Source organism: Onychostoma macrolepis, chromosome 07, assembly GCF_012432095.1.
Source record: "Onychostoma macrolepis isolate SWU-2019 chromosome 07, ASM1243209v1, whole genome shotgun sequence".
Taxonomy (NCBI): Eukaryota; Metazoa; Chordata; class Actinopteri; order Cypriniformes; family Cyprinidae; genus Onychostoma; species Onychostoma macrolepis.
This window is the reverse complement of record NC_081161.1, coordinates 33,265,699-33,289,888: the sequence shown is the minus strand read 5'-3', so window position 1 is coordinate 33,289,888 and position 24,190 is coordinate 33,265,699. Positions and strand designations below refer to the sequence as shown.

The 24,190-nt window shown below is 37.6% G+C and overlaps 2 protein-coding genes and 1 non-coding gene across 6 annotated transcripts in view; 1 reads left to right on the top strand and 2 right to left on the bottom strand.

Annotated features, from left to right (window-relative positions):
* Positions 1-287: 287 nt before the first annotated feature.
* zgc:77439 (uncharacterized protein LOC378987 homolog) lies at positions 288-7,335 on the bottom strand. 4 transcript variants are annotated; one of them, XM_058780477.1, is made up of 8 exons: positions 7,212-7,335; positions 5,032-5,246; positions 4,586-4,724; positions 4,088-4,230; positions 3,776-3,828; positions 2,907-3,031; positions 984-1,298; positions 288-877 (listed from the first exon to the last, which is right to left on the bottom strand). In XM_058780477.1, exons 1-8 carry the CDS (start codon positions 7,263-7,265, stop codon positions 518-520), a joined length of 1,404 nt encoding a protein of 467 aa, XP_058636460.1. In that variant the 5' UTR covers positions 7,266-7,335; the 3' UTR covers positions 288-517. The 4 variants fall into 4 exon arrangements, with proteins under 4 accessions (XP_058636460.1, XP_058636459.1, XP_058636461.1 ...); XM_058780476.1 differs by lacking the exon at positions 7,212-7,335 and adding an exon at positions 6,965-7,062; XM_058780478.1 differs by lacking the exon at positions 7,212-7,335 and adding an exon at positions 6,550-6,663.
* Positions 6,617-6,698, bottom strand: trnas-uga (transfer RNA serine (anticodon UGA)). Its single transcript has one exon. It is a non-coding gene; the product is annotated as a tRNA-Ser (tRNA).
* A 10,677-nt stretch (positions 7,336-18,012) lies between the features above and the next one.
* The window catches only part of zanl (zonadhesin, like), a 28,653-nt gene continuing 22,475 nt past the window's right edge, over positions 18,013-24,190 (top strand). The window contains 18 exon segments of the mRNA XM_058781669.1: positions 18,013-18,086; positions 18,752-18,777; positions 19,378-19,521; positions 19,771-20,036; positions 20,454-20,538; positions 20,633-20,782; positions 20,883-21,047; positions 21,241-21,341; positions 21,494-21,572; positions 21,689-22,171; positions 22,260-22,453; positions 22,545-22,689; positions 22,887-23,131; positions 23,271-23,419; positions 23,513-23,641; positions 23,736-23,845; positions 23,848-23,873; positions 23,963-24,104. Coding sequence (XP_058637652.1) covers positions 18,013-18,086; positions 18,752-18,777; positions 19,378-19,521; positions 19,771-20,036; positions 20,454-20,538; positions 20,633-20,782; positions 20,883-21,047; positions 21,241-21,341; positions 21,494-21,572; positions 21,689-22,171; positions 22,260-22,453; positions 22,545-22,689; positions 22,887-23,131; positions 23,271-23,419; positions 23,513-23,641; positions 23,736-23,845; positions 23,848-23,873; positions 23,963-24,104 — 2,713 coding nt within the window.

The following is a 24,190-nucleotide window of genomic DNA, read 5'->3' as shown; positions in this document are numbered from 1 at the left end:
ACATTCATTGACTATTGTGCTTGTGGTTATGTTTTTTGGAATAAGTACTGACTATCTGTCACAATGGGTTGTGGGGACATGGATATATCCACATACTATATATCCAAAATATATTTTTATATTTCTGCAAAAGAAAGAAAGCCATATGGTTTTGTAATGACAAGATGGTGAGAATTTTAATTTTGGGTGAACAATCCCTATAAGTGTCCCTTGGGGTACACATACCTTGTGTTGTTGTGAATCTCTGGTCTTGATGGCAAGTTTTAAAACACTGTAAGTGCATACTATTTGCGTTCATTTATGGTTTATTATTTAAAAAGCAGCTTATCACAAACAAAGATTAGAAAGATATTTCATTTAGACATTTTCTATGTGGGCTCAGCTCATAAAAATAAGAGTATGGTTAGACATTTAAAAAAAAAAATTGCAAAACAATTTGTTAATATCCTAATTGCACGTGCTACACTGGCATATGCTTATCAGCACCTTAATGATGGTGTATTTTTTCCATCTCAGCTTACATTTGTTTTTTAACAGCCAGAGGCTTCTGCAGCTGCAGGCCATGCAAATCGTGCACCTTCCACTCCATGTTATCCAGGACAGTGTAGTTGTAGGTCTTGTAATTGAGCATGTCTCGGGCACGGAACACCTTGTTGGATTCGTACAGGTTGCTCCAATAGCTTGGGAGTGGTTTGAATCCCCCCAGATGAGCGAGCTCGTCATTGTAGGCCCATTGCTCAGAATCCAGTTTAAGGATATGGCGGGTGGCAATTCCACGGGCACGACGGGCGGCAATGTCCAGCTCGATATCTTTCTCCATTTCCTCACGGGATGGTAGGCGGAAAGAACCATCCAACACTGACAGGACAAACTGAGACTGGGGAAAAACGTGAGGAAAAAATTTGAAAATGTAAGGGAAATATGAGAAGTACCTCAGTGACACATATTCCCTTGAACAAAATATCCTTTGCTTTGCAACTAACCTGAATATGGAAATGTGGGAAGGGGCATATAGCTCTGCAGATGCCCACTATAAAGAGTGAAGGGTAGGCTGGAGGTATTAGGAACTTATAGAGAGGCCAGACGAGGTGCTCCTGCACTTTTACACCCACTTTCTTATCCAGGAACGGGAAGGTGAAGTTGTAGCCTGTACAAAACAGGAACACCTCTGGCTTGGCTCTCTCCCCATTTTTGAACTCTAGAGTGCCATCATCCAGTACAGAGGCTACTGGAGGAGCCTGCTGGACTCCTGGAGGAAGGGGGCAGGTCAACGGCCGCTGTCCATGACTCAGGATGACCTGGAGGTCAATAATGGTACAAGGTAAACAAGAAATTCCAGATAAAATACTTTGGATGGTGAGCATAAGGTAGTATGTAGATACGATCAGCTATAAAAGCACAAGAACAAGTTGGTTTCTTTTGTCACAAGTATTAACACACATCAAAGGCTGGAATTCATTACACGACTTTAAAAAAAAAAAAAACGAAAAAAAACACCAGGCATCATACACCTGCCGATTTTGTAAATTGTTACTGAGGAAAATCTGGAAGACATAAGTTAAATGACTGAAGGCTGGAATACACTACAAGACTTTTTAAAATCTGAACAGATTTGAAAACACTAGGATCACACACTACCAAACTTTGAAGTTGTTCAGATCACAACAAACTCATGCAAACTCATGCCTTGTTGCTAGGAGACGCGTGGCAAATGAAAATATAAAATATAAAAAAAATATCAAACATGTTTGATTATATCAAAGGATGGAATCAAAGTCCCAGGGCTTGACATTAACTTTTTTGCTCACCAGCCACTGTGGCTAGTGGTTTTCCAAAATTACTAGCCACTTAACATTTTCACCAGCTATAATTTTGTTGCTGGAAAATTACATTTTATATGATTAAAGTTCACAACTGCATACTAAACATACTTAAATTTATTTCCAGGTCATTTTTTCCTATATAAAAGGCTTTTTTCTTTTTACTATCCTTATTAGTATCCCGCGAAAACCTACCCGTACCACTCAAATTAGAAAATTAGAAAATCCAGATAACCGTTGTGAATCGGGCTAAAGTAAGACGATAGTTTTGAACACTGGCTGGTTATGTACTTGCTCAAATATTGATTTCGGATCATTTTCAACCCCAAAAAGTTACGGACTGCAGCTTTAACTAGGCTATATCATATTTTCTAAATATTAAAACTACATTTTTACTGCAGTATGTTTCTTCCGTGTGCAGTTGCGTTTGATTTCTTCACGAGCTTCTTTCACACACAGCTTTGCACAACCTTTGTCACTGTTAGTAACTTACATTATCCACTATAAATTGCCGTTTGCATCAAATGTAATAAAATCATAATCGCGTTTGTAAGTCAAAATTCTCTTTCTCTTGCCCCTTCAAAAAAATCTAATGAAATCAATCTGCAGACTAGCTCTGACTTGCAGCAAGTAGCGTCCATTTCTCCAGACTGTAAATTGAGCCAAAAATCTGGGCAAAATTTGTCTATTCAGCCTTGAGGATCACACTCTAACAGGCTATTTAAGTTGTTACAACAAGCTACAAACTCATGCAGAAACACGTGCCTCATTTGTAGGATGACAAAAGAAAACAATATGTATTCTAAAATCGGCTCAAAATATCAAACATGTTTCATTTTCTTCCGACTGGATGGAATCATTCTGAAGCTAAAAAAAAAAAGATCAGAGTCTGTACCCATCATACACTACGTGATTTTCTGTCAACTCTCATTATCTAAAATCTGCAGACTGCCTTTCAGAAACTAGCGTTAACCTGCCCAGACTGCAAATTTGGGAAAAATCTGTGCAAAAGTTATGTAGTATATTCCAGCTTAAGTAAAAAATGCAGCACTACAAACAGCTAAACAATTTAACACTGTGAAAGACCTGAGCATCAACATTGGAGAGCTCCATGGCAATATCTAGTCCAGAGAGACCAGCTCCCAGCAGCACCACTGACTTTCCCGCCAAAGGTTCAGCACTACGATAATCATGACTGTGCATCAGCATCCCTAAAAAAAAACAAAAAACATACATTTAGACAAAATACAATATTTTATAGAATATAGAAAATACATAAAGAACACACGCTAGTCAAACTTGCATCATCACCAAAAATATTTATTAACTAGCAATGTTTTGGTTAATCAACCTTCTTAAAGCTTCCCCTTCAGCCAGATGAATGTTGATTGATTAATATATGCTTTATATATTTTCTAGATTATATTATACTTTCATTGTATGCACCTACGAATGATTTTGAGCATGCAAGGCACTATTTTTTTGTAACGTTTTATAGTAACAACAGCAATTACTAAAACTGCAATCCTAAAGCAAGCATGCATTATGTGTACATAAATGCAAAAACTATAATACATAACATTTCCATTATTTACTGTGATATGAAAGTCTTGCACTTTGTGAAATGGATAACAAAGGCCCCAGTCTCAACATAAGAAGAAACATAAAGGTCTAACTTTTAATTAACCTACTGATAAATATAATATAATGTAATTTAACGATTAACCAAAACTGTGTCTACTTTCCAACCAAAGCCATGGTTTGATCTAAAGAATTTCTCTGTATATCGTCACTCTGACTGTTAAACTGATAACGTGTTGCAACAGCAAAGAACGTTTAGGAATTTGCAAGTCTAAGCAAATGTGAAAGGTATTTTGCTGTCAAATACACAGATCTGTCAGATTATTTTGCTTTACAAAGTAAACACATATTATATAATGTAAGGAAGGGAAAACCTTTGAATTTCTCCAGTCCAGGTATTGCAGGGATGTAGGGATCATAGAAATGTCTGGAATAAACACATAATTTAATTTGAAAGACTCAGTTTGTAATAATCTTTTTTTTCACCTGATTATATAATCAAATCGTACCCTGGAAAACTGGCACCGTATATAAGTGAAAGTGCAATACAGTTTCATTGCATCATTAGTTACTGTTTAATCCACTGCCCCCAATGGCCTTATTGATCTAGGCATGTACATTTTAACTATAGTTGCACATTGGAAGGTTTTACAGAGAATGTTTCACTCATTTTGCTGTACACTTACCCATTGCACACCATAACAGCATCAAATCTCTCTGTAGTGGATTTGCTGTGGTCTACACCATCGTTGGAGGTGACATCCCAAGCCAACCCATTCCACCCACCCTTCACATCTACTGGGGTCACTGAAGTCACTGAGGTGCCAAACTTGTTGAAAGAGAGATATACACCTATCAACACTTTTTTACATCCAGACTGATGGTTATCAAGCAAACTTATGCATCAGCAACATTCAGTCCTTTGTACAGGCGACCATTAATTCTCTAGTAGTTTTCCACAATCCCACAGACTGATCATAAATGCACAGTAAAGATAAGGTATGTGATTTTTTTTTTTACAGTTTAGTCACTTTGACTGACTGGTCATAAACAGTGAAATTAATAATTATCTGTCAAAACTATGCATTGAGCATGAATTTACCTGAAATGCTGACCATGAACCAAGAGGTGTGAGTATTTTAAAAATGTAAGAACTGGGCTACTACAAGTATTATCTTTTTCACCTGTATGTGGTCCCACAGGCGAAAATGATCACAGTACTGCTCAAGGTACTTCCGTACCTCGGTGTGATGGACAAAAGAGGGGAGATGCTTTGCAAAAGGAAAGTCAGGGAAAGACATCACCTCTTTGGGAATATTGGTTCTAGTATGTGAGAAGAACACATGGCAAAACATTATAAAGACACAACTCGGCTTTAAAAATGTAAAGTATATCACAGAGCTACTGATAGCCTATTTCTAGAAGAGTTTAAAAGGATAATATTACGTAAAAATAACATTTTTAAAAAAAGGGTTACATTACACTTCAATAAGTAACAATTCTTGTCACATGGCATGTAGTGAGACAACACTGATTGACACTTAACATTTAAATGTCTTGCGAAGTATTACAGTGCAATATAATATAGTTACATTAGTGCCATAAAAAGAATTAACACTAATAAATTCACCTGAGGTCCCTGTACATGCTGCTGTGAATCGGTAAGCCATTGTCGTAACATCCCACTCTTTCCTCATAGACCCAGGTTCCTCCGATATTCTTGGTGAGCTCGTACACCACAGGTGTCGCGAAGGTGTCCCGGCGGGAGAGAAGATGGCGGGCCGCGCAGAGTCCCGCACCACCGGCTCCGATAACAGCGACGCGCAGCTTCCCCAAGCCGGACATCTTTATGCAAAAGGCGGGTATGAGTTAGTAAGTCGACACCTGGCAAAACCGCAGATAGCCTACATGTTGTTTCCCTGAAAATGGAAAACTTGTCCACATGACAATTACGTTTCCAATTCTGCTTACTGTATATCGAGCTGGTGTCTACAGCTGTCCTCGGGTGCCGGGGTCTGACTGTCAGTCTCTCAAAGTGAAGACGAAAGCTTGTCTAATTATATCGAACACGCGTTGGAATTTGTCCAGCTACCCCGGCAGCTCAATCAATTAACCCTTTGTGTTTTGAAGTTGCATTTTCATTGCAAATTGACGGGAACAAACAATAAAATAGAACTATAGGCTATATGAAAACAACAGTAGCCTATTATAAATGCACGTTATATTTTATATTAAGTTGAGGGAGAAAGTGATGTGGCTCGAGAGAGTAGATTCCTTCAATGAAGTCAGAGAAGCTCAAAAAGCAGAGTTTCAGATGCCAAAATAAGACTTTATTAAACAAAGTAACAAAGCCGAGAAGACAGCCGCCTCATCCACTGCCTCTAATTCTATGTCTGTCCATACATCTTTTTTATACCTTTTTACTAACCAAATTTGTCTGGTTTTGCTACAATTTATTACAGCCCACTTGGCCTATTTTTATTGGTGGGATTTGGACAGATCCACCATTGTTTAAGAATGACTACATCAAAATGGCTACACCAAAATGGTTACATTAAAATGGTTTACACTAAAATGGAAAAACACCAGTATTCAAAAGTCTATGGGATAGACTCTGTGCTTTCCCACGAAACAGTGGTGTCGTTTTTGTATTATTTTCAACCTTGAAAATCTTCCCCTTATGGTTCTGTTCCCACTCCTGTACTGCACAATCGATGGCTTCTTATATTTCACAATCTGTATTAAGACATCTAGTATTGGAATAATTCAGCATTTTAGTCAGTATATGGATTGCTTTCATGGTCATACATCATATTTTAAGATAATACCATATTCAGTAAATATCATAACATAGAGTAAAAATAAGTCACACGGACATGTGGAAAATAATTGTAAGTCTTCCTCGTTTACATGCATGATTTTTCATAATAAAACATCTTAGACAATATTCTATCTACATGCGCTTTCGTTTCTACATATCATAATAATAATTGTTTAAAAGTTTAAATTTGAATTGCGGTATGCTTGAGAAGATTGTCACTTGCCAGCAATGGTTAATTTCAGTATTTCACCAAACCCACACCTGAATATGGACACAAGTCATGTCGTTGCTTGTTGGATTCAGCATATCTTTCATATACCAACATACCTCACGCACTTTTTTTGACATATGACTTCAATCGTGCAGTTTTCACTTCCTCAAAACGATAAATTTTCGCTGCGAGCAGGGTTCGAACCTGCGCGGGGAGACCCCATTGGATTTCAAGTCCAACGCCTTAACCACTCGGCCATCGCAGCGCCGGAACTACGTGTTTTAACTTCCGCCTTTGTTATTGACATGCCAGAAAAACAACTGCTACTCATAACAAATACTTGAATAAATTGATTAAAGTAACTTTATTAAATTGCAAACGCTCCGCGCAAAAAAAAAACGTATCACCACCTTGCTTTTACTAACTAAAATGCACACCAGTGTTAATGTTTATGCTATTTTATTTTGACAATGAACTATTATTTGCATTATTAACAATTATTTGCATTTGAATTTAATTAATAAATCGTACCGTTAATGGATGCTGAGAGGACAAATGCAGCTTCCACGGACCTCCAGCAAACAGGCGCTGGCCTACTTTATCAAACAGAACGTCACGTGATGGATTTGGTTGCCACATGCCCTCCCCCCCCATTATAATTTTTTTGGTTGTTATTAATTAATAAACCGCTTTGTTTCAGTATAACTTTAGGCAGACAGGACGAATCCACTATCCACTATAATAAACTACTCAATGATCTGAGTAAACAGTTTCTTACAAACAATGAAGATTTTCCAGACTGACATGTCTCAAAATTACGAGCGCACGTCATGGAAACTCCGGGAGTCCAGGGGTTCTGCTGTGAACCCAAACAGATCTGTTTTACACGGATTGTTGTTTTCGAAACCAGGAGACGTCTCGCCTTTATCCACCTCACTTTTGACTGCGTCGACAAGTAAAACCCACTTGGCACCTTAATTTGTTCTCCAGAAGGGTACAGAGTTGCCATTATACTTGCTTCTGTGTGTCTTGTTAAGACACGTGCAACTTAATAATACAGAAACCTCTTCCTTTTTTTGTTTTCTTCTTTTTTTCGTTTGATAAATTCACAAATGTACACATTTCTTATAGCTGTCCTTTTGAAAAAAGTACAGGATGCTGTGTATAATTATTTCAAATATAAATACAATGTGATAGGCCTAATAGTTGTTTCCCTTGCTGTTTAGAAGTAACAGTAACAAGCATGTATGTTTCAGCAAACGTCCAGTAGGTGGAGGTATAATAATACCACAGAAATGTTCCTCAACTTTACTGACATAGCCTTGCTATATGTTCGAAATGAAGTCACATTGAAGTTATGCCTTATTATCCATGTACTCTGCTTGGAGTGCAACCGTTGTCATTCTCACATAACAAATAATGACAGCTCACAGCACAAATAGTCATGTTTGTTACTTAAGAGTCATGTAGGTGTCTTTGAACTGATGACTTTGAATCAGCACCTAAAGTGATAATAAGGTGTTTTATATAGTAAGTGTTTCATATAATAAGTGAGTCTCTGCTTTTTACATGAAAAGATTTATGCTTTTTCTATACAATTTATCAATCAAGACCAAAACAATTAAAATATATACAGTGCCCTCCAAAAGTATTGGAACAGTAAAGACAAAATTGTTCTGTTGGCTGTGGAGTCAAGACATTTGCAAATATGATGAAAAGATGAATATGAGACAAAACTACAGAATGTCACATTTTATTATTAGCCGTTTCAACACATACATGTTTTACCAAATAAAAAGAACAGCACTTTTAGAGTTCATCCCACTCATTGATGTGAGCATAAGTATTGGGACAAATGAACATAAGGCAGATATAAAAGATTAAAAGCTATTATTTAGTTGCAGATCACTTGTGCACAATCACAGCAGTGAGTCTGTGACCCATAGACATCACCAGACTCTTGGTCTCATCCTTTGAAATACTTTTCCCAGCCTTTAATGCAGCCAGTTCCAATTGTTGCTTGTTTTGGGGAGTTTCTGCCTTTACTCTCCTCTTCTTCTGGTGAAATTCATGTTCAATCGGATTTAAATCTGGAGATTGATTTGGGCAATCTAAGACTTTCCATTTCTTTGCCCTTATAAACTCCTTGACTGAACTGGCAGGGTGTTTTGGGTCATTGTCCTGATGCAATATGAAGCACTTCCCAATGAATCTGGTGGCATTTTCTTGAATATCGGTAGGCAAGATGGTTTTGTACCCTTCCAAATTCATTCTGCTACTGTCATCATACATTAACTCATCAGTAAAGTTGAGAGAGCCTGCTCCAGAGGCAGCCATGCATGCCCATGCCACGACACCACCTGCACCATGCTTTACAGATGAGGCTGTATGCTTGGGATCACTGCAGTTCCCTTTTTTTCTCCACATTTTTGCTTTCCCATCACTTCGATAAAGGTTCATCTTTGTCTCATCGATCCATAAACACAGTTCCAAAACTCTTCTGGCTCACCTTTCTGCTTTTTTGCAAACTCTAATCTTGCCTTTCTATTTTTGGAACTGGTCAGAGGTTTGTATCTTGCTGTGTAGCATCTGTAATTCTGTGTCAAAGTCTCCTGAGGATGGTAGATTGTCAGAGCATCATCCCAGCTTTCTGGAAGTTGTTGCACTGTAAAAAGTGAAAGTTGACTTAAAAAAAAGTTAAAAAAATTGAGGAAACCCGTTGCCTTAAAATTATTAAGTACATAATAATTAAAAAAAAAAAAAGTTAAGTGAGCTTGACAATTCAATTAACTTATTTTTTTTAAATTATCATTTACTTAAAAATTTTAAGGCAACGGGTTTCCTCAATTTTTTTTAAATTAAGTCAACTTATCACTTTTTACAGTGTGGTGATTTTACAGACACATCTTTTAGGGTTCATTTTCACAGCTTTTATTATCATCAACTACTGTTGTTTTCTCAGTCGATCAGGTAGTTGTTGGTTGCTGGTGTCGCGGGTGGTTTTGACTCTTGATTTCTCCATGCTCTTTGTTTTTGCTAGAGCTCTAATTGACTTCCTCTTTTCTTTTAGTATCCAAATTGCTTGCTTTTCTCTCAAAGTCAGCTCCCTCATTTTCATCCTGGTTTGTGTGTCATCCTCAAATGCAAGATTCAGAATGCAGAAGTAATGGATATAACTGATACGACACATTCCCTGCTTTTAATATCTGAAGAATTAATGCAACAGGACACAGCTGATCACTTAGAAAGACCTGTGAGGCAACTGTCCCAATACTTATGCTCACATCAGATAGAGGGATGAAACTCTAAAAGTGCTGAACTTCTTAGCTGGTAAAACATGTGTTGAATTACCCAATAATAAAATGTGACATTCTGTAGTTTTGTCTCATATTCATCTTTTAATCATATTTGTAAATGTCTTGACTCCACAGCCAACAGAGCAATTTTGTCTTTACTGTTCCAATACTTTTGGAGGGCACTGTAGATGTTTGTCTATGTTACTGCACAGTAGCTAGAATTAAACAATGAAGATGAAAGTGAGTCAGCATTTGACCAGGATGGACCAATAATAACAGTCATGACTAAACTAATCCAGAAAATCAAAACGTCCTCACAACAGGGCAGACCAAATCAAAACCGCACCCACAGTATTATGCAAAGGCTCAGTCAAGTGGACTTCTTTGTACAAAGATCAATGCACTCTACCCACATTTCACAAGTACATTGTTTACTTTTGTTGCTGGCAACCACAATTGTCATATCCACACGCAATGCCAATTAAAAGTTTACAACTTTTTACACAGACTACCTATAGAATCTAAAAAATGTTTCTGTAAAAGTTTCTTTAACACTCTCATTATACCACATATTGTTTGAAAGACAATTGTTTGAACAGACCATTTTCAAACATTTCAGTTTCATAGTGGTCATTTTAGTTAAAGATGTTTATTTAAAGGATCTTTTTGTGTGTGTTATGAAAAGTGTTGTTATGTTTGTTTGTTTGTTTGTTTTGTTTTGTTTTTTGACTTGAGACACTATAAATGAATTTATTATTTCCAGAAATTGTGAGACACGATATCATGTTGATGTGGACAGAACAAGTACCTGGCATGTCAGTGATGAGTTTCAATGAAACATGTAAAAATCAATCAACCAATCAACAAAATAAAACGATTGTTGTGGACTTTAGACATTCACATGACAACAGCCATCAACAAACAACAAATTTCCATGACAAACTCATTTAAATTTATGGAAACCAACATCTGCAGCACAGAAAAGCATTTCAGAGACTGCTCTTCATCAGACAACTGCCACTAGTATGTTATTTCAAAGCCATTGTAGAAAGTATACCCTAATGAAGCAAATCCTGAACACCAGAGCCTCAAAGATCACAGGTACTCATGAAATCCCTGCATCCATCACACCATCATAGGGGATAAGAAGATTAGATGCCTGAAATCAGCCAAAACATCCTGGTTAAAGAACAACATCTTTCCAACAGCTGTCAAGTTTTTCAACAAACACTTCTAATAGTAACCGCACTGCATAATCCATGTTTACGTAACACCTTGTCAAATTACAAGTATCGTAATCTATCATTCTTTACCTTCAATGACCTCCTCTACTATCTATAATCTGTCCATACTATATCACAGTTTAAGTACTGTTTGTACACTGCACTGTATATGGTTTGGTATTGTACTCTACCTTGTACTGTATTGTATAGTCTTACACTTACATTCTTAAAAATAAAGATGAACCTTTCTAGGAACAGTTCTTGAAAGAACAATGTGTGTACATGTGCAATCTTTTAAGAACATTTTTACATTATAAAGAAAGTTTTGTGAAAACATCAATGCCAATAACTATATTTAAGAGAGCAATATTTATTTTAAGGTGTCCTTGTTATAGTGTAATTATACATTAAGTACTGAGTAATATTAATTAACTACATGCACTTACTATATGGTTAGGATTAGGATTAGGGTTTGGCGTAGTGTTACTTGCATATAGCATAATGCATAATTTATTGTTATTACAAAAGTAAGTACATGTAACTTGTAACAAGGACACCTTAAAATAAAGAGTTACCATGCAATATTGTAGTAAATGTCCCACTGTCAGGGAATCACAGTCACCACCCACCATGCTCACCAGATCCCAGTCACCTGATTATTGATTATCACCACCTGTCACTGCTCATCAAGATCCCTATATCCTGGTTGTGGCTAGAAGGGATACAGCTCAGACCGGAAACTAACAATGAAATTTAATTTTCTACCTATTAGATTGTATTTTATTAAAGGGATAGTTCACCCAAAAAGGAAAATTTGATGTTTATCTGCTTACCCCCAGGGCATCCAAGATGTAGGGGACTTTGTTTCTTCAGTAGAACACAAATGAAGATTTTTAACTCAAACCGTTGCAGTCTGTCAGTCCTATAATGCCAGTCAATGGGCACACAATCTTTAAGAGTAAAAAAAACATGCACAGACAAATCCAAATTAAACCCTGCGGCTCGTGACGATACATTGATGTCCTAAGACACGAAACGATCGGTTTGTGCGAGAAACTGAACAGTATTTTTATAATTTTTTACCTCTAATACACCATACTATGTCCAATTACCCTGAGCGTGTGCACGGCATCCAGTGCGTGACGTGTGTATGTGCTCTGGTCGTAGTTTACGCAAGCGCCGGAAGCGATCTGTCGCGCGTATACGTCACTCATTGTTTACACAGTGCACAGAGATTGTGGGTATGACGGCTAATCAAAATGGTAATTACTTGCGCTTATCCTGATTGTTCAAACCGACTTAAACCAAAAAGATTACGTTTGCTCGCGCAAACTCATCCGGGAGTGTTGACTTTTCACATATTACCTTCTGAGCCTGCTCGCTTGAAGTTATTGTTGCTTGCTCTTCGGCTGGATATCGACACAACCACCAGATGCCATGCATGCGCTCAGGGCAGTTGGACATAGTGGTGTATTAGAGGTAAAAAATTATAAAAAACTGTTCAGTTTCTCGCACAAACCGATCGTTTCGTGACCTGCCCTTCTTGTCCCCCACGCCCAGCGGTGAGTACCCTCCAACTGGAGCCTGATATATCTACTTTACCACTGCTGACAGTTCAACAGTGACAGTGTCTGCCTTTGTCGACTCGGGCTCCTCGGTAAATTCATCTCCCAAGCCCTCCTATAACGCTTTGACCTGCCCCGGAGGAGGCAAGCCCAGGAGCTGCGGATTGCAACGATTCAGGGAAAATCGCTTGGGCATGGGCGAGTCAAATATCGATCTCCTCCCATTTCCCTTCAACTGGGATATTTCCACTGCGAGGCGATCTCATTTCTGGTACTGGAGGGACCCACCGTGGACATCATCCTGGGACACCCCTGGCTCTCACAACACTCCCCCAAAGTCAGATGGGATTCCAGCGAAATTCTCCGATGGAGTGAGGCCTGTTTCCAGAACTGTCTTTCCAACGTTCCAGCACCCCCTGTAAAAGCTCCATGTACCGAGATTAACTCCACCCTTGTGGAGAGTCCCGAACCCTTGGAGAGTACATCAATTCCATCTGACTACGTGACGTTCCAGGATGTCTTCAGCAAACAGGCAGCCACCCGTTTACCCCCGCATTGGCCATGGGACTGCACCATTGACCTGCTGCCTGGAGCCACACTCCCCAAGGGTAGAGTCTACCCGCAGTCCATCCCGGAGCACAAGGCAATGGAGGATTATATCAAGGAGGCTCTCCAACAACAGTTCATCCGCACCTCCACCTCACTGGCTGCCTCGATAGTCTTCTTTGTGGGCAAGAAGGACGGAGGCTTGCAGACCTGCATTGACTACCGGACCCTCAATTCACAAACCGTCAAGCTCCCGTATCCACTTCCCCTGGCCCCGGCTGCCCTCGAGGAACTCTGTGGGGCTCGCATCTTCACAAAGTTGGACCTGCAGAGGGCATATAACCTCGTTCGTATCCGGGAAGGCGATGAGTGGAAGATGGCGTTCATTACCCCCTCAGGCCACTATGAATATCAGGTGATGCGGTACGGCCTAGCCAACTCACTGTCTGTCTTCCAGGGGTTCGTGCACAAGGTGTTCCAGGAGTTTCTCCACCAATTTGTGATCGTATACATTGATATCCTGATCTATTCCCGGAACCTGGCCGAACATCGCCACCACGTCTTGCAGGTCCTCTAGCAGCTCAGGAAACACCACCTCTACCTGAAGCTTGAGAAGTGTGAGTTCCACCGGACCACTGTCCAGTTCCTCGGTTACATTGTCAGCACAGATGGGATTCAAATGGACCAGGGGAAGGTCCAAGCCATCCACGACTGGCCCCAACCTCAGTCACTCAAAGAACAATCTTGTATTGTGTATTTAAAGAGATTTCTGTTCTGTAGTCCCTTGTCCGCTGTTAAATGTCATCCTGGTGTTTCCTTGCCTTCCTGAGTTATTAAAAGACTATTTTGAGAATCTGATTCCTGCGTCTCCTCGCTCCTTGCTTGATGAGCTTGTATTTGTAATTTGTAACTAAATACTCTTTGATGTAATTGTGCCCATCTCTGGTCTATAGCACTATAGTAAAATCCCAGGACAACCCTAGCATCCACTGCTATTTATCACTCCGCATTGTCTGGCATGAATATTCCATTCATTCATAAACAGACAGCAGCGATTCTACAAAGGGTTACATTTGAGAGCTATTGAGTTAGAAAATAGAGTAAATGAAGTAGCATTTGTAATGGTATTTGTAGTGGATATCATTCAAATTTCTGTGATGTTTCTATTGTTTTTGTCAGCATGTAGGGTCACCATGGGTTTTGTGATGTTATTTGCCATAAATGTGATAGGATTGCTGTAATATTGTGAGGTAGTAGTGACTGTTTGTAGTTGTGGTGGGCCTATTTGGGAGAAAATCCAGGGCCGTTTTTTACTCCCAGTCCGTCCCTGCACTCTCAGAAATAAAGGTACAAAAGCTGTCACTGGGGCAGTACCTTTTCAAAAGGTACACTTTTGTACCTATTAGGTTCAAATATGTACACTTTAAGTACTAATATGTACCTCCAAGGTACCAAAATGGACTCTTTAGGTACAAACATATACCTTTTGAAAAGGTACCGCCCCAGTGACAGCTTTTGTACCTTTATTTCTGAGAGTGTGCCTCTACCTGTGTATTTCTAGTAAATACAAATCTGTCCACTATCAACATTAATAAGCAATTCAATCCTATTTTAATGTTATTTTCTGCAGGTCATCAGATTGAATTATCTTCATTGTAATCAAAAGGTTGTTCTTGACTAATTCAAAATTCTTCATTTCTTGTCCCAGATAACATATAACAGACGTGTTCTCGGTTTTCCTTCTATAGGTTTACAGTATTAAGTAAGTAATAATATACACTATAAACACAGAATTTTATGCAGACTTCTGTTCTAAAGTATGTAGGTGTGTCTTAACCCTATGTCAGGAGAACCAGACACCCTTGATGAACTCAACGAAGCAAACGTAGCTTCTTATAAATCTGGGTTTATAAGGCTATTTTCAACAATTGCAAAATCCATCATTCCACAGTGATACTGAATAAACAGAAAAAGATCAACATTTCATACAGTTGCCAAGTACAGTTGAGATGTTGTGACAGGATCTTGAGAAATGTGAATATATGAATTAATGAACAGAAGAAATGCTGTGAAGATGAATGGGCCAAAATTTATTTGAATTTGAGAAAACGGAGGATATGCTTTAGACATCCTAGTACATATGATATTGGCGTTTATTATTAAATGTTTATAATTATGTCTATATAGGGGAAACCATTTTTATGGAAAAAAAGACAAGCAATTATTTAATTCCTACTTTTTATGTATAAAATTAAATACAAATAAATACAATCAAATGTTGTTTGATGTGAGATTATAATTGAGATTATACACAGATAACATAAGAGTAACAAAGTGTGGGAGGCAGTTTTGCAGATAGTTCCTTAGCTATGACAATATAAACATTATTTTTGCATGGAGAACAGAGAACAGCATTCAAAGAACAGCAGGATCTGCATGGGAAGAGATTTAAGTAAGTGATTAATTAAAGGAGCCTGTACATTATGTATTTATTTGACTCGCTATGTGAACATAGTGATGGTGTGTAAATGTGAAATCATGCGATTTATCAATAGCAACAGTGAGGAGGTTTTGGTACAGTCATGACTCAGAGGACTGTAATCTACCATAATATACCATGGGACAAAGGTTTAAGTTTATCAGTGTAGTTTCCTCTCTACATACAGGAATAGATAAAAAATTCTCTATGTTAGAAAAAAGACTTACAAGTTAACATACACAGTGCAATAGCTAATGAACAATACTTAATATTATAATTAATATCTTTGTTAAAACAGTAATATTGTGAAAAATGTTGAAAATAACTGTTTTCTATTTTAATATATTTTAAAATGTCATTTATTCCTGTGATGGTACAGCCATTACCGTCTTCAGTGTCACATGATCCTTCAGAAGTCATTCTAATGTGTTGATTTGGTGCTCAAGAAACATTTCTTATTACCAGTGTTGAAAATAGTTGTGCTTCTTAATATATTTAATATGTTTAATATGTATAACAGAAACCGTTATACATGTTTTACTGGATTCTAAGTAAGAGAAAGTTTAAAAGAACAACATTTATTTTCAAGAAATAGTTTGAAACATAAATATCTGCACTGTAACTTTTGATCATTTAATGAATCCTTGCTGTATAAAGAGTATTATGTTTTTATTTTTTAAATTTTGTTTTGCATCCTTTAAACCTCTGAATGATAGTGTATATTAAATTACATTTTTAACATTTAAATTTTGTACAAGGAACACTCCTTGCAGTAATTAACAATTAACAACAGTATAGCTAAAAATTAACATTACCATATATTAATAAAAGCTGTAAAAATAGTTAAGTGTAACCTTATTGTAAAGTGTTACCCAACCTCTATATACACTGAACCATACTCACTGGTCATGTCCATACATGAATACAGGTACAATACATTTGTTACATTTTTTCCCAGGTGTGTGCCTCTCTTGTATTTACGTTCAAAATTGTGCATCAGCTAAGCAAACAGATGCAAAGGTCTCAGTTGCAAAATAACATTTCACATTTTGAAACTTGAGCGAAACTTCCTTAAGCCAAATCCCCTTATTAATTCAAGTGTCTTTAAGCAAACACTTCTATATTTAACAGCTGAAAAAAACAATAGTTCAAGATCTTCTGTTTGTTTTCAAATGACAAAACAGCTCATTTCCATTGGGAGGCTACATCACGTATTCAGATGATTCAGTAACACTTTACAGTAAAGTCATTAACAAACATAATAAAATGTTTGACAGATCAGCATGCACATTCAAATCTGTTAAACATTATATAACATGATGTGTGTTAATGGCGTACTAATCAAAGTATACAGTTCTTATGTATCTGACATTTGAACGATCCACTGAAGTATGTGAAGAAAAAAAGGTTTGAAATTATCTTCTTTATTGTAAGTTTAGCTTGGGCCAAATACTTTGGAGTAATTTAAGAGGGGGTTAATCTCTACTCATCTAGCTTCAGTGGTTCACTCTGCTGGGCTGGACCTGATTTGAAACATCACTCACAGTGAGCCTCTTTTTACAGGCATCATAAACATACATGCCTTATCAGAAAACAGGGTGGAATCACACAGGAGTGATTTCCACCAGTTCTGGTCACAAGGAAAAAACAAATTTTGCATCAGAAGTAATAGTTGTAAACACTGATTCATTTTCATAACTAGAATCATTATTTGAGTGAAAAATTAAGCTTTTGTATGTTGCTAACTTGCTTCTGTAACTGGAAAACTGAAAATTTTAACTTGGATTTAAATATTACTTTAGTCATTTTGCAAATTAATATTCAGGCACACAAAATTTATTGTCATACAGTAATGAAAAACTAAACTTGTGTATGCGTTTATTTTATATTATTTTTACAAGATACTCAACGAATTGAGTAATTAAAATACCTAAAACATAATTAAGATACCAACAAATACAAAAAAAAAAAAAAAAAAATCAATATTGATTTCCCAGGATGACTTCTGACTCTGGCCTCTTTTGAAACATAAGAATTCATTGAACTATGGACTGCTAATTCTATAAAAATATATTTTTCAACTTTTTTTGTCCTATATTTTCAATATTTTAGATTTGGATTTTAAGCTTATGTCAAAAACGATGATAAACCATATTCCTGATTTAAGAGGTCACTTCAAAGGTCTATGAACTGTATGAGCTGAACTTCACTGCATCTTCTGATAAATATTTCCACCCATAAGACTTAAGAGAATGGGGGAACACACCCAGGTCCTATCACGAACAGTTACTGATTCACTAAACCTGTTTTGTAATAAGCTATGAAAAATAATATTCATGAAAGTGATAAAAAGTGATACACACCTTCTTATGCCCTGCCTCACTGACCATGCATCACAGGACCCTTTATAAACTGAAGCAGCTTTCTCACTTCTGTCTTACTGAACCTAACACCATCAATTAATCCAGACATGGGACATCTGGAGTTAATACTAGTATTAACATGGATAACAGGTTGTTTTACCATAGACAACAACGCAAATAGGTGAGATTATCTTAATTATTTAGTAATTTGGTATGTTTCAGTAGTGATGTGAATGAAAATCTAATTTTGCTTTTATTAAGTACCAGATTCAGTAAAAGATTTGATTATATATATTACCAAAATGATGTAGCCTACATTGTATACATATATGTATAATACGCAAATACATATTGTAAATATATTATACATATATAAACATACATTATAAATAATATTTATGCAAAGTACATGATTCAGTGAATACGTGCTTATTATTTGCATCAGGCATTTAAATAGAGCCACACGTTTCTAATAATTAGTTGTATGAAAACAGGCAAAATTAAAAACTGTACGTGTAAAAGCATGTTAACATATCAGAGTCTTGCTATTTCTTAATTTTATACACAACTTTAATGTATTGCCAAGGCATTAATTGACACCTCCTAACAGTTTTATACAAACGTGATTAAGAATTTAACATCTGATCATAATGATGGGAACAAATGATAAACAGTATGATGATGACTACTGTTATGTAACTGAATTACACTATTTTATGCCTTTGTAGATATGAAATTAACGTGATTATGCAGCTAATCTAATAATTAAAAAGCATGGTAAAATATAGCCAGCTCTTTCATATTTTTCATAAACTCAGCCTGCCTTCTTGTTTTCTGTTTTTACAGATATGATGTGACAGAGAGAGATGCAGGTAAGTAAATTATCATGTAAAATGTAATGAGGACAATGATTAACCAGAGAATTAGTGCTATTGCAAAATTTCTATATTTCAATCATTTATTTTACTCTTTTCTTTTTCAAATATTAAGTAATATTTTAATATAAATAAATTACCACAATACAAATAAGAACTACTATGTATCCTACAAATCTGTGCAAAGACTATTATCTTGCCTGTCTTACACTAATGGACACTGGGGAGAGACTTTGTTCTGTCACAAAAAACATGTTTGACTTTGCACAAAGTGTTCACGCTTGCAATCAAGCAAGGACACATATGATTACAAAATGACATGAGAACTGGTTGTAAATGGGTGGAGTACGGTAGGCCCCATAAATCATATCTAAGGTCCATGTCCATTACCAACACATTATGAACATAAAGAGCATTTATTGCATTGTACCACTGAGAAATGATGCACATAAAAATGTTCGCATTACTCATTCCTCATTTTACGACTGGTTTGAGCATATCCTTAAATAAGTAATCTAAAGTCAACTGGAATTCCTAGTAAAGTCAATTCTAGACCATTTCTACCACTGAAAACTGAAACGTCTTGTTTTTAAGCAGTGTTGGCTTCCTGTGATTTCAACCAAAATGAAGTACCATTCTGCAACTTCCAACAAGACACCACAGATAACGGTGACTGGACGCGTCACAGTGGACCCACCCCAACCCCAGGCACTGGACCTAATGGAGACTATCCGGATGGAAGTGAGTATGAACGCCAAACCAACAAATAACAATCCAGTGATCAGTCACTGAACTGAAGATGCATAATCACTTGGAAATAATGTTCGAAACTGAATATTACTGAAATTACCGCAACCAGAAATGTTTACAAAATTAGATTGAAGGGACGTGCACTATAAAATGTTTTGTCTAGCAAACTATAAAATGATTAAAAACTTATGGTTTTTTACTGTTTCTTGTTCTCATTAAATTTAAACCTTCCCCCCATAGCTGGCTTTTACATATATCACGAGGGTGACAACTCTATAAATGGACAGAGCGTACGCCTTCTCAGCCCAGTTATTAGTAGTGGACCTTCTGAGATCTGCGTACAGTTCTACTACTACATGTATGGCTCTGACAGCAGTAACACCCTGACTGTGTTTGCCAAACGTCCTGGCTCTGAGGAACAAATGTGGCAAAAAACTGGGATACAGAGCCCGTCATGGCTTGGAGCCTCTGTCAGTGTGCCAATACCAGCTGGAGAGACTGCTCAGGTAAATGGGTCTGCTTAAAAACTGTAAAAGATTGTGATTAGTACTAATGCAAGTGTTTTTATAATGCTACAGATGTATGTCATTTGTTCTTCTATAGTCCTAGCATGCATTTTTAAATTAAATACATTTGAGTACAGTCTTGTTATACCTCACTAAATTGCCTTAAAAACTGGCTGAGTATTATGGACTTGAGACTTTGAAGTTTCAGTGTGGTCACTGAAGGCAAAAGGCTATGCATTATAGTGTGTCTAATCTATGTAGGCCTTTTCTTTAGCATCAGTTATAAAAAAAAAGTCAATGTTACCAAGACAAAGAACATTTCTGAAGCTCATGATGACAGAATGAACTTTGTGACTCTTATACAGTGTGAAAGAAAATCCCCTTTCAGTAAGTTTTAATGTAATTTTTCTCTTCTAGATTGTGTTTCAAGCAATGCGTGGGCACTCCGCATCATGTGACACTGCCCTGGATAACATTGTCTTCACTGAGGGACCCTGTGCTGGTACGTTATTTTACTCTTATTGCATGTTACTAAGATAAACATTTAATATTAAAATGATGATTTCATAAACAACATTGTGTTTGTTTTTATACAGGCTGTATAGCTGGGTGTGATTTTGATGATAATGTTGAATGCAGCTGGACGAATGTGATAACTAATGATCAAATATTTGGTTGGGAGCTTTGGAATGGACAGACAGATACACCAGGCACTGGCCCTGATGATGACTTCTCCAAACCAGGATGTGAGTCCAATATTCCACCCTGTCATATCAATGATTTTAAGGACTGCTTTCAGTCCTCTTAGCATTCTCTGTTTTCTCAAACTGTTTCTTTCCAATGTAGTGGGGTCATACCTGTTAATGGACTCCAGCTTTAGCATTGAAGGAGAATCCGCTCAGCTCTGGAGCCCCTCTACCTCAGCCTCTGGTTGCCTACAGCTGGACTTCCATTACTACATGTATGGCAGTGCCACCAGCATGGAGCTAAATGTCCATGCAGTCACCACTGGTAAGAGTCACAAGCTGTTCGAAAGGGTGTTCTGTAGGTTCAAAGGACAATTATGAAATTACAATTATGATGTGACAATCATATTCACATACACGCGCAACGGAACCTAGATGATCTATGATTTTCAAAAATGTTATTATGCAGATTAATTACAGAGATTTTGACTCAGATTTGTTTTATGATTTTTTTTTAGGTGTAGCACTTGGAGCCCCTATTTTCAGCCTCAAAGGAAATCAAGGACAGGGCTGGAAGCCTGCAAGCGTTCGCTTCATTGGTTCAGCTGATTCAGTGGAGGTCAGTTTTATTCTCTCAGCTAAAAATTTGTGAATGAGCATTTGACATTTTTGACATAATGATCTGGCCCATTTGAGTGACAAAGCAATTTATATTCATCATAAATGTTGCCACAGGTTCATGTTTTTATACTTTTTTTATTTTTATTTCAGTTTGTAATTGTAGGTGTTTATGGTGAAACAGACAAGACAGATATTGCAATTGATAGTGTCTGCATTACCACTTGTACAGGTAGGTGGCAGACAATGTCGTTAATGCTAATGTAAGTCTAAAAGTACAGTTGTCGTATAATACATATTTTATGGATGATGCACCTGTCTATTAATTGATTTCTTGCTTGATTTTAGCAACTCCAACAACACCTAAGCCATCCCCACCCCAACCCACTACACCTAAACCAACGACAGCAGGTCCATCATCACCTAATCCATCTACACCCCAACCTACTTCACCTAAACCAACGACACCAGGTCAATCATCTCCTAATCCATCTACACCCCAACCTACTTCACCTAAACCAACGACACCAGGTCAATCATCTCCTAATCCATCTACACCCCAACCTACTTCACCTAAACCAACGACTCCAGGTCCATCAACTCCTAATCCATCTACACCCCAACCTACTTCACCTAAACCAACGACACCAGGTCCATCATCTCCAAATCCATCTACACCCCAACCTACTTCACCTAAACCAACGACACCAGGTCCATCATCTCCTAATCCATCTACACCCCAACCTACTTCACCTAAACCAACGACTCCAGGTCCATCAACTCCTAAACCAACAACACATAAGCCAACTACCCCAGGACCAACACCACCAGGTAAGCTAAACTTGTTCTATTTTGAAACATTTATAAAAAACATTATAACCTTTGCATAAATAAACAAACCTTTCTTGTCTTCAAACAGTGAACTGCCCTCCAGACTCCGAGTACATTGATTGCGGCCCAGCCTGTATTCCTACCTGCGCAGAGCCCTCTACTAACTGCTCTGGTTCTTGCATCAGCGGCTGCTTCTGTAAACCAGGATTTGTTTTCCGTGGTCGGCGCTGTGTTCGTATTGAGCAGTGTGGATGTCTGGATGAAGAAAACAATTACTTTGAGGTACAAGACTTGTCATCGTGAGGCTGCATTTTTATCCAGCTTTGGGACCAAAGCTTTTGCTCTAAAAATCTTGGTTTGTATTTACACTCAGCCTGGTGAGATCATATTTGGAGATGGCTGTTCCAAGTTGTGTCGCTGTGCTGGCAACTACACCTTCGACTGTGTGGACAACACCTGTGACCCTGTGACAGAAGAATGTCGGGAGGTTGGTGGAGTGCACGGCTGCTACCCTAAAGGTATTTCAGAAAACCACAACAATCTTCCCTTAACCTACAATTATTTTTACTGACAAGCTATCAATTTACAGGTTATCTATGAATACCCACAAACATCATGCTAACTTCCAAACACGAAGCTATTTTATACAATCTTCAACTTTAAGTATTTTTGTTTGAATTTTTATATTTGACACCAAGGAATTTTTCATTCACAGAAACCTCCACCTGTATTGCCTCTGGTGACCCCCATTATAACACCTTTGATAACCGGCGCTATGACTTCATGGGAAACTGTTCTTACCTGATGTCCGAGGCTTGTAACAGCACAGACGTGCCTTACTTCGCTGTGTACACAGACAATGAGAATCGCTACAACAATCCTCATATCAGCTATGTAAAAGCAGTTCATGTCCATGCGCTGGGAGTCGTAGTGTCCATTCTGAAAGGAGGAACTGTTCAAGTAAGAGAAAAGAACATTACTTGCAATATTAATGATTTATATACTATTATGTATACAGTATTATTTGTGCACATATACTGCATACATGTAATTTAGTGGCACATTCAAAATGTCAATTATATTTTCTGACTTTTCTCAGGTCAATGGAACTAATGTAAACATTCCTCTGAGTCCTGTCAGTGGTGTTGACATTTTTATGTCTGGCAAGCACTACACAGTGGCCTTGAGCTTTGGAGTAACCGTACGTTATGATGGAAACCACTATATGGACATAAAAATGATCAAGGAGTGAGTATGGTTCTTATAAACATCTTCGTAGAAACAACATTTATAACTTGATTAACTTTTGAATGTTTCTACATGCTTGTGATCATTTTACAGCTATGAGGACAAACTTTGTGGACTGTGTGGGGATTACAACGGAGACCCTCAGGATGACTTCCAGACCCCAACTGGTGAACTAGTCCAAAGCCCCAATGACTTCGGCCACAGCTGGAACACAGACCCTGAGTAAGGCACTATACGAGGCACATGCTGTTACAACTAAAAGACGTGTCTCTATTAATTCACATCATAGATGACTCACCTCTGATTCTTCCTTCAGGTGTAACAAGCCAGAGGTTGGCCCATCCCCAGGATGTACAGATGCTGAGCAGGAGTTGTATGAAAGGCCTGCTTACTGTGGTATCATATTGGACAGCAATGGCCCATTTGCGCTTGCCATCCAAAAGTCAACCCCAATGTGAGTGAAATCGAATAAGTTAATTTGAAAAGCTTTAGTGCATAATTTTAGCCATATAACACACTTACAGATCTTAACCTTGTGTGTAGGGTTTCTTCCAAGACTGTCTGTTTGACGTTTGTGAGCTGGATGGTGCTCATTCTGCTTTGTGTGAAGCAATAGAGTCATACGTCAATGAATGTCAGGACCGTGGAGTCACAATTGGACCCTGGAGAAACAGCACCTTCTGTCGTATGTCTGAAAAATACATATTCTTTAACCACAAACTCTGACAAAAAATACAGACATGAATGGCTTGTCCTATTTCTCGTACTGTC

Excerpts from the sequence above, each read along its gene's own strand:
- zgc:77439 (XM_058780477.1), bottom strand. The coding sequence starts at position 7,265 with ATGACGTGCGCTCGTAATTTTGAGACATGTCAGTCTGGAAAATCTTCA. Across the intron at positions 4,231-4,585 it reads GCCTGTGGGACCACATACAG|TTTGGCACCTCAGTGACTTC; the intron begins GTGAAAAAGATA and ends TCTTTCAACAAG. Across the intron at positions 1,299-2,906 it reads TCTCCAATGTTGATGCTCAG|GTCATCCTGAGTCATGGACA; the intron begins GTCTTTCACAGT and ends ATTGACCTCCAG.